At 40.4% G+C, this 11,114-nt stretch overlaps 1 protein-coding gene across 1 annotated transcript; it reads right to left on the reverse strand.

Moving 5' to 3' along the window:
• Window positions 1-2,701: 2,701 nt before the first annotated feature.
• Window positions 2,702-3,396, reverse strand: LOC110280491 (uncharacterized). Its single transcript, XM_021141555.1, has 3 exons — window positions 3,379-3,396; window positions 2,915-3,304; window positions 2,702-2,803 (listed from the first exon to the last, which is right to left on the reverse strand). Exons 1-3 carry the CDS (start codon window positions 3,394-3,396, stop codon window positions 2,702-2,704), a joined length of 510 nt encoding a protein of 169 aa, XP_020997214.1.
• Between the last annotated feature and the right edge of the window lie 7,718 nt (window positions 3,397-11,114).

Raw genomic sequence — 11,114 nt, forward strand, 5'->3', positions numbered from 1 at the left:
TTGAGAAGAGGTCAGATTGTCCTAACCTGAAGAGGTCGGTCGCTTCGTCTATAGGACATCCCGGGTCGGACAACTCGACCCAAGATATGAACACTTCCGTTCCACCCAAATTCATAAGATAAAGAACGAAAACAATTCTTGAAATATAAATCAAAACATGAATTAAAATAGAAAAATAGTAGTATCAATTCATACAATAGACAGAGCTCCAAACCTTAACAGTGGAGGTTTAGTTTCTCATGGAAAAGAGTGAAAACTAGGATTATGGTAAACTGTAAATTAGGGTGAGGTGGAATAATCCTCAGAAGAAAAGTTTCTTCTTTTTATATATAATCCTAATTAATGTAAAATCTATTTTCCAAAATTAAAATAATATATTTTCCTATTTTTAAAATAAAATTTGAATTTAAATCAGAATTAATTAAATAATCCGCGCCTTGTAATGTGGGGACCACTTGGCTTCACTGGATCCGCGCTTAACTTGGCAAAGAGTTGCGCCTTACTTGAGTGCCAAAATAAGGCCCAGAAATCGCCTCCAGCATTTTCTGCATGTGGCGCATGTCACACGTACGCGTCAGCCACGCGTACGCGTTAGCCACGCATACGCATCGATGGTCTTCTTTGCGTGTCACGCGTACGTGTCAGGTACGCGCATACGTCAGGTGCGCGCACGCGTCGCTTCTCGCTAGTCATCTCCTTTAATTCTTGTGCTCCAAATTCAGCCAAATGCTACCTAAAATAAACAAAATTGAACAAGACTCAAAGTAGCATCCATAGTGGCTAAAAGATAATTAATTCTTGATTAAACTCAACAATTTAAATGCAAATTCACTAGGAAAAGATAGGAAAGATGCTCACGCATCACAACACCAAACTTGAATTATTGCTTGTCCTCAAGCAACCAAATTAATATAGGCTTAGGATGTGAATTTGCATGAGAATGAGAGTTCGATTAAGCTCATGTCTCCTTTTATAGTGGGGTTTACAACTGCAATCCTGATAGTTTTGGCATCTCACTCTCCTTTAAATCAGAAGGATGTCATTGTCATTCGGAATTAGAATCCGGATAATATTATAAATTCTCTGATCTTTATACTCTAGTTTAATCCTTGAACACAGCAAAATTTATTTTAATTCTCTGCTCTTTGGTGCTTTGCACCTTGAGCCTAGCCGTGACTTTAAATGTTTTGTCTTAAGGGTTACTTGACACAGAAATACCACAAGCACTTAACTGGGAAACTCTCTTTAAGTTTTTATCTTTTTTTCTTTCAGTTACTCCCAGACAGTGGTGCTCAAAGCCTTTGGCATGCTCTGTTAAATGCATTTGATCTCGACTCTTAGTGTTCTATTTCAAGGATTACTTGACACAATTACACCACAAGCATATGACTAGGGAAACAGCTCTTGGAGCTTTTAATCATGTTCTGTTTCAGTTACTTCCCTAGTCATTGATGCTTAGAGCCTTGGACCTTACTTTTATAGTTTTTTTTTCTTTTGCTTTGTTTATTTTAAAAAAGTCATAATAATTCTCTAAATTCCTGTTCCTTATACATCAACATCTTTTGATTCAAATTCAAATATGCACTGTTCATGTCATGCATTCAGAGTCACTGAAAATACCACCACATTTGGATAAATGAGACTTCTCTTAAAATTAAACTCAATTTCTCATGCAATACATCACTTCTTTTTCTTTTGAATTCAAGCTTAGTGAGTAATACATGAGACAAAAATAAGTACTAAAGATCATGCAAGCAATCAAAGTAACAGGAAATAGTCATTCCTCCATAAAGAACATTCATCTCCTTTTGGTGCTAAACAGGGAAGCCATAAGCGAAGCGTCAACACCAAACTTAGAGGTTTACTTATCCTCAAGCAAAGAAGAACTGAAAATAGAGAGGGACATAAAAATAATTAGTATGATAAAAGAAGAATAAAAGGGGAAAAGAACGAGAGAGAATCAGGAGTTGGGAGGAGAGAGAATGAAAATAGGGCGGCACACTGGGTAAGTTATGCGGTGCAATCGACGCGTATGCGCACAGCAGGCGTACGCATGGGTCGCATAAAGTCCAAGCGACGTATAAGCGTGTGGGACGCGTCCGCGTGCTCTCGGTTTGTGCGAATCGCGCGAAGGTAGCCCCGCGCACGCACAACTCTCGAGCTGATGCGCATGAGGGCTAGACAGACAGATGACGCGTGCGCATCAGGTACGCGCACGCGTGGATGCGGGCAAAGTGAAAATGACGTGCACGTGTCAGGGACGCGTACGCGTAATGAAGATTGTGCGTCTAGCAAAATTCCAACCCCAATCCATCACAACTCGCTGGCCAAACACCTATTTACGCTGATTTCCAGGGTCACGCGTACGCGTCAGGGACGCTTTCGCGTGGATTGCCGAGAACCAGAGTGACGCGTACGCGTCTAGTACGCGTACGCGTGGGTGAGCTGGTGCGTGATGCATAGTTCTTGCACAACTCCAGCGTAACTTTTGGCCCCCTTTTTTTTCGGAGTGTTTGATTCCTGTTCCAAAATAGCTGCATGATCAGAACACACGTAATACGAAAGAAAAACAGTAAAAACACAATAAAAAATCAAATAAATAAGAAAACCACTACTACAAAAAATAGCTAAAGATTCGAAATTATCGGGTTGCCTCCCGACAAGTGCTTCTTTAACGTCACTAGCTTGACGGTCGGTTCTGCTAATTCAGCAGATGATCAGACCTCTGGCGATTGATCTCGCCTCCAAGATAGTGCTTCAACCTCTGGCCTTTCATTGTAAATTTCCTGTCAGAATTCTCTTCCTGTATTTCCACATGACCATATGGTGAAGCTCTGGTTACTACAAACAGTCCTGACCACTGAGATTTTAGCTTCCTGGGAAAGAATTTGAGCCTTGAATTATACAGAAGCACTCTCTGTCCTGGCTCAAAGATTCTGATGGCAATCTTCTTGTCATGCAATAACTTGGTTCTCTCCTTATAGAACTTGGAATTCTCATAGGCTGAATATCTGAATTCATCAAGCTCATTCAACTGAAGCATTCGCTTAATTCCTGTAGCTTCTGAACCAAGATTCAGATACATGATTGCCCAATAAGCTTTATGCTCCAGCTCAACTAGCAAGTGACAGGCTTTGCCATAGGCCAACTGATAAGGGGACATGCCAATGGGAGTCTTGTAAGCTGTTCGGTATGTCCAGAGAGCATCATCAAGCTTCCTAGACCAGTTCTTTCTTGAAACACTGACGGTCTTCTCTAGAATCCTCTTGAGTTCCCTGTCGGAAACTTCAACCTGTCCACTTGTCTGAGGGTGATAGGGGGTTGCCACTTTATAACGGACTCCATATCTCTACAGAAGAGAGTCCAGTTGTCTGTTACAGAAGTGGCTTCCTCCATCACTAATGAGTGTCCTTGGGACACCAAACTGGCTAAAGATATATTTATAAAGAAAGCTCATTACCACCTTGGCATCATTGGTGGGTAGAGCCACAGCTTTCACCCACTTGGACACATAGTCGACTGCCACTAGAATATAGTTGTTTGAATGTGAGGGTAGGAAGGGTCCCATGAAATCAATACCCCACACATCAAACAACTCAACCTCAAGAATCCCTTATTGTGGCATCTCATGGTTAGCAGGAAGATTCGTGACTTTTTCACATCTATCACAGCACTTCACAAATGCTCTTGCGTCCTTGAAGAAAGTTGGCCAGTAAAACCCGCTCTGAAGGACCTTTGTAGCTGTCCTTTCACCACTGATGAGCGGATAATTTATACGCTTTTTGGCATTGTTTTTAGTATATTTTTAGTATGTTTTAGTTAGTTTTTATTATATTTTTATTAGTTTTTAATTAAAAATAACATTTCTGGACTTTACTATGAGTTTGTGTGTTTTTCTATGATTTCAGGTATTTTTTGGCTGAAATTGAGGGACCTGAGCAAAAATTTGATTCAGAGGCTAAAAAAGGACTGCATATGCTGTTGGATTCTGACCTCCCTGCACTCGAAGTGGATTTTCTGAAGCTACAGAAGCCCAATTGGTGCGCTCTAAATTGCGTTGGAAAGTAGACATCCTGGGCTTTCCAGAAATATATAATAGTCTATACTTTCTCCAAGAATTGATGGCCCAAATCGGCGTTCCAAATCAGCTTCAGAATTCCCGGCGTTTAACGCCGGAACTGGCACAAAAGTTGGCGTTTAACTCCAGGAAAAGTCTCTACACATGAAAGCTTCAATGCTCAACCCAAGCACACACCAAGTGGACCCCGGAAGTGGATTTTTACGTCATTTACTCATTCTTGTAAACCCTAGGTCACTAGTTCACTATAAATAGGACTTTTTGCTATTCTAACTGGACCTCATGACACTTTACACATTTCATATTGTATCTTCTACGGCATGAGTCTCTAAACCCCATGGTTGGGGGTGAGGAGCTCGGCTGTGTCTTGATAAATTAATGCAATTACTACTGTTTTTCATTCAATCACGCTTGCTTCTATTCTAAGATACCACTTGTTCTTCAACCTGATGAATGTGATGATTCGTGACACTCATCACCATTCTCACCTATGAACGTGTGCCTGACAACCACCACCGTTCTACCTTCGATTGAGTGTGTATCTCTTGGATTCCTTAATTAGAATCTTCGTGGTATAAGCTAGAATCCATTGGCGACCATTCTTGAGAATCCGAAAAGTCTAAACCTTGTCTGTGGTATTCCGAGTAGGATTCAGGGATTGAATGGCTATGAGGAGCTTCAAACTCGCGAGTGTTGGGCGTAGTGACAGACGCAAAAGGATCAATGGATCCTATTCTAGCATGATCGAGAACCGATAGATGATTAGTCGTGCGGTGACAGCGTGCGTTGAACATTTTCACTAAGAGGACGGGAGGTAGCCATTGACAACGGTGAAACCCAACATACAGCTTGCCATGGAAGGAGCCTTGCATGCATGAAGAAGAAGACAGTAGGAAAGCAGAGATTCAGAAGATAGAGCGTCTCCAAAACCTCAACTTATTCTCCATTACTGCAAAACAAGTATTTATTTCATGTTCTTTTACTTTTTACAATTAAATCTGAGAATTATTGATATCCTGACTAAGAGCTACAAGATAACCATAGCTTGCTTCAAGTCGACAATCTCCGTCGAATCAACCCTTACTCACGTAAGGTATTACTTGGATGACCCAGTGCACTTGCTGGTTAGTTGTGCGGAATTACAAAAGTGTGATTGTGATTTCGTGCACCAAGTTTTTGGCACCGTTGCCGGGGACTGTTCGAGTTTGGACAACTGACGGTTTATCTTGTTGCTTAGATTAGGAATATTTTATTTTTGTTGGTTTAGAGTCTTTTATTTGAGTTTAGTTTCATATTTTAAGTTTGGTGTCAATTGCATGCTTTTACTTTTTTTTTTAATTTTTTGAATTTGCATAGTCTTAGTTGTTTCTTGATCATTAAAAATTCTAAGTTTGGTGTCATCTTTGTGTTTTCTTTTAAATTTTCGAAAATTTGTGTTTGATTTTCTAAAATTTTTAAGTTTGGTGTCTTTTGTGCTTGTATTCACTTAAAAATTTAAAAAAAATTGTTCTTGGTGTTCATCTTGATCTTCAAAGTGTTCTTGGTGTTCATCTTGACATTCAAAGTTTTCTTGTTTGTTCTCTTTGTTTTGATCTAAAATTTCTAAGTTTAGTGTCGTTTTGTTGTTTTTTCTTTCCTCATTAAAATTTAAAAATCAAAAAAATATCCTTTCCTTATTTTACTCATAATTTTTGAAATTTTGCATTAAATTAGTCAAAGATTTTCAAAATCATATCTCTTTTTTAGTCAAGTCAAAATTCTAATTTCAAAAATTGATCTTTTCAAATCTTTTTCAAAAATCAAATCTTTTTAATTTCTTCAATCATATCTTTTTCAAAATAATTTTCAATCATATCTTTTTAATTGCTAATTCCAAAATCTTTTTAATTAATTAAATAATTAATTTAGTCTTCAATTTACTTTGATTTTATTTTCTTTTAGTTTTCGAAATTTTATTTTATTTTCTATTTATTTTATTTTATTACTTTCGGTCACTTTTAATTAAATAAAATAAAAAAATAAAAAAATAAAAATATAATTTACTTGCAATCCACATCATCTTCCTTTCTCCATCATGGACCTAAGTGGAATTGAGCAGTCCAGAAGGACTCTGGGGTCATATGCTAACCCCATTACAGTTGCATATGGGAGTAGCATCTGTATACCTCCCATCAAAGCAAGCAGTTTTGAGTTAAATCCTCAACTCATTATCATGGTGCAGCGAAATTGCCAGTATTCCGGTCTTCCACAGGAAGAACCTACTGAGTTTCTGGCACAGTTCTTACAAATTACTGACACAGTACGTGATAAAGAAGTGGATCAGGATGTCTACAGATTATTACTGTTTCCATTTGCTTTAAAATATCAAGCTAAGAGGTGGTTAAATAACCAACCCACAGCAAGCATAAAAACATGGAGACAGTTATCAGACAAATTCCTGAATCAATTTTACCCTCCAAAAAGGATGACACAGCTGAGGCTGGACATCCAAGGCTTTAAACAAGAGGATAATGAATCCCTTTATAATGCCTGGGAAAGGTACAGAGGTATGCTAAGGAAATGCCCCTCTGAAATATTTTCAGAGTGGGTACAGTTAGACATCGTCTACTATGGACTTACAGAAAAAGCTCAGATATCTTTAGACCACTCAGCTGGTGGATCTATACACATGAGAAAGACGATTGAAGAGGCTCAAGAACTCATAGATACTGTTGCTAGAAATCAATATTTGCACTCTAGCAGTGAGTCCTACATAAAGGAAGAGGCCAGGGCAGTAATTACTGATCTTAATCCTCAAGAACAGATTATTGAGCTTAATCAACAATTACTCCTTATGACAAAACAATTAGCAGAATTTAAAGAGATGCTCCAAGAAACTAAAATTGCTAACAAGAATATAGAATCACAGTTGAATCAGACAAAAGATAACAGAAGAATGCCAAGCTGTTAAATTAAGGAGTGGGAAGACATTGAATGTATCAACTCAAAGCAACAAAAAGCTAAGAAAGGAACAACTGACAAAGGATGACCAACCAACTACCCAAAATCCCTCTGAGGACAATAAGAGCCCTGAGAGGAATGATTCTGGCGTTCAAACGCCAGAAAAGGGTAAGAAAGTGGCGTTAAACGCCCAATGGGTAGCCAATTCTGGCGTTCAAACACCAGAAAAGGGTTGCAATCTGGCGTTAAACGCCCAAAAAGCACCCAATCCTGGTGTTCAAACGCCACAAAAGGGTCAGACACTTGCAAGTGCTGATAACAACCCCCTTAAGCAGGCTTCTCCAACCACTTCTGTAGGAAATAAACCTGCAGCAACTAAGGTTGAAGAGTATAAAGCCAAGATGCCTTATCCTCAGAAACTCCGCCAAGCGGAACAAGACAAACAATTTGCCCGCTTTGCAGACTATCTTAGGACTCTTGAAATAAAGATTCCGTTTGCAGAGGCACTTGAGCAAATACCCTCTTATGCTAAGTTCATGAAAGAGATCTTAAGTCATAAGAAGGATTTGAGAGAAACTAAAAAAGTTGTTCTCACTAAAGAATGCAGTGCAGTCATTTTAAATAGCTTACCAGAGAAGCTTAAAGATCCTGGAAGCTTTATGATACCATGCACATTAGAGGGTACTTGTACCAAGAAAGCTCTATGTGATCTTGGGGCAAGTATCAACCTAATACCTGCATCCACTATCAGAAAGCTTGGCTTGGCTGAAGAAGTCAAACCAACCCGAATATGCCTCCAACTTGCTGATGGCTTCATTAAATATCCATCAGGCGTAATTGAGGACATGATTGTTAAGGTTGGGCCATTTGCCTTTCCCACTGACTTTGTAGTGCTGGAAATGGAGGAGCACAAGAGTGCAACTCTCATTCTAGGAAGACCTTTCCTAGCAACTGGACGAACCCTCATTAACGTCCAAAAAGGGGAATTGACCCTAAGAGTCAATAAGGATGAGTTTAAGTTGAATGTTGTCAAAGCTATGCAGCATCCAGATACCCCAAATGACTGTATGAGCGCTGATATTATTGACTCTTTGGTGGAGGAGGTCAATATGACTGAAAGTCTCGAATCAGAACTAGAGGACATCTTTAAAGATGTTCAGCCTGAGGAATCGGAGGAAATAAAAGAACCTCTAAAAATCCCTCAGGAAGAGAATAAGCCTCCTAAACCCGAGCTCAAACCACTACCACTATCCCTGAAATATGCATTTCTGGGAGAGGGTGACATTTTTCCAGTGATCATAAGCTGTGCTTTAAATCCACAGGAAGAGAAAGCATTAATTGAAGTGCTAAGGACACACAAGATAGCTCTTGGGTGGTCCATAGGTGATCTTAAGGGGATCAACCCAGCAAGATGCATGCACAAGATCCTATTGGAGGAAGATGCTAAGCCAGTGGTTCAACCACAGAGGCGGCTAAATCCAGCCATGAAGGAGGTGGTGCAGAAAGAGGTCACTAAGTTACTAGAGGCTGGAATTATTTATCCTATTTCTGATAGCCCTGGGTGAGCCCTGTCCACGTTGTCCCCAAAAAGGGAAGCATGACAGTGGTTCATAATGAAAAGAATGAACTGGTTCCTACAAGAACAATTACAGGGTGGCGTATGTGTATTGACTACAGAAGGCTCAATACAGCCACCAGGAAGGATCATTTTCCTTTACCATTCATAGACCAGATGCTAGAGAGACTAGCAGGTCATGAATATTATTGCTTTTTGGATGGCTATTCAGGTTACAACCAAATTGCAGTAGATCCTCAGGACCAAGAGAAAACAACATTTACATGTCCTTCTGGAGTATTTGCCTACAGAAGGATGCCTTTTGGTCTGTGCAATGCACCTGCAACCTTTCAGAGGTGCATGCTCTCTATCTTCTCAGATATGGTAGAGAAATTTCTGGAAGTCTTCATGGATGACTTTTCAGTATTTGGAGACTCATTCAGTTCCTGCCTTAACCATCTAGCACTTGTTCTGAAAAGATGCCAAGAGACCAACCTAGTTTTAAACTGGGAAAAATGTCACTTTATGGTGATTGAAGGGATTGTCCTTGTACATAAAATTTCAAACAAGGGAATAGAGGTGGATCAAGCTAAAGTTGAAGTAATTGAAAAATTACCACCACCTACCAATGTTAAGGCAATCAAAAGCTTTCTGGGGCATTCAGGATTCTACAGAAGGTTTATAAAGGATTTTTCAAAAATTGCAAAACCTCTGAGTAATCTGCTAGCTGCAGACATGCCATTTATCTTTGATACAGAGTGTCTGCATGCGTTTGACCTTCTGAAAGCTAAGCTGGTCACAGCACCAGTTATCTCTGCACCAGACTGGACACTGCCATTCGAACTAATGTATGATGCCAGTGACCATGCCATTGGTGCAGTATTGGGACAGAGGCACAACAAGCAACTACATGTCATTTATTATGGCAGCCGTATTCTAAATGATGCACAGAAGAACTACACAACCACAGAAAATGAGTTACTTGCAGTGGTTTATGCCATTGACAAGTTCAGATCTTATTTAGTAGGATCAAAAGTGATTGTATACACTGATCATGCTGCTCTTAAATATTTACTCACAAAGCAGGATTCAAAACCCAGGCTCATAAGATGGGTGTTGCTTCTGCAAGAGTTTGATATAGAAATAAGAGACAGAAAGGGGACAGAGAATCAAGTAGCTGATCACCTGTCCCAGATAGAACCAGTAGCAGGAGCATCCCTCCCTCCTACTAAGATCTCTGAAACCTTTCTGGATGAGCAATTGTTTGTTATTCAGGAAGCTTCGTGGCTTGCAGACATTGTAAACTATAAGACTCAATGTTCTCCTTCTACCACCATGGAGAGGAAGCATGAAAAGCTTCTCTCAATACAGAGTCAAACAAAACTCCCACATTCAAACTCTAAGTTTGGTGTTGGGAGGCCACAACCAAACTCCAAGTTTGGTGTGGAGAGGCCATAACCAAACTCTAAGTTTGGTGTTGAAAGGCCCCAATCATGCTCTGAGTATCTGTGAGGCTCCATGAGAGCCCACTATCAAGCTACTGACATTAAAAAAGTGCTTGTTGGGAGGCAACCCAATTTTATCTATTTATTTTCCATTGTTATTTCATGTTTTCTGTAGGTTGATGATCATGTGAAGTCACAAAAATAATTGAAAAAGTAAAAACAGAATGAAAAATAGCACACTCTGGAGGAGAACTTGCTGGTGTTTAAACGCCAGTAAGGGTAGCAGAATGGGCGTTAAACGCCTAGTCTGGCACCATTCTGGGCGTTTAACGCCAGAAATGGGCACCAGACTGGCGTTTAACGCCAGAAAAGGGCAAGAAGCTGGCGTTCAACGCCAAAAATGGGTAGTGTTCATACCCTGACCGAGCTCCCCAACTCGGTAAGTTCATAGAAGGTCCGACCTCGCCCCAAGGCCCACGCCTGAGGTCGGACCTCGGACAACAAAGCTAAGAAGGCCCATCAAAAGGAACGAAGCCCAAAACCTAAAGGCCGAAAAGGCCTAGGAAAGGCGGTTCCATAAAGATAGAGATAAAACTCCCAAAAGATAAAGATAAGATAAGAATATCTTATCCAGGGAAGATCATGGCCAGCTACTATAAATACACTGGAGCACCCAGGTATAACTCACACTCTAATTCTACTCAATATCTGCTTGGACCCATGCTAACTTAAGCATCGGAGTGTCATTGCAGGTACAACCACCAACCACTCAGCATATCAAGCTCGGGTCATCAATTCCCCCACCTCGGGCCTTTCTAAAAGACGACCGAGCTGCACGTTTCAGGTAACCCTCGGAACATTGGCGCCGTTGCCGGGGACCTGGAAGTCATCCCTCTACCATGGCGGACGACCCCTCCAACAATGACCGCGCGGCATCAGAACAAGAGGAGGAAGTTGACACCGGAGAACGACCGGACAGCCCTCTATCACCACGCACTCCAGGAGGAAACAAACAGAATCGCCCAAAGACATCACTCCCAAACAAAAACCTACAAAATCCCGAAAAAGAAAAGAGCTCAGAAATTCTAGAAGCAGT

Source organism: Arachis duranensis, chromosome 4 (genome assembly GCF_000817695.3).
Source record: "Arachis duranensis cultivar V14167 chromosome 4, aradu.V14167.gnm2.J7QH, whole genome shotgun sequence".
Taxonomy (NCBI): Eukaryota; Viridiplantae; Streptophyta; class Magnoliopsida; order Fabales; family Fabaceae; genus Arachis; species Arachis duranensis.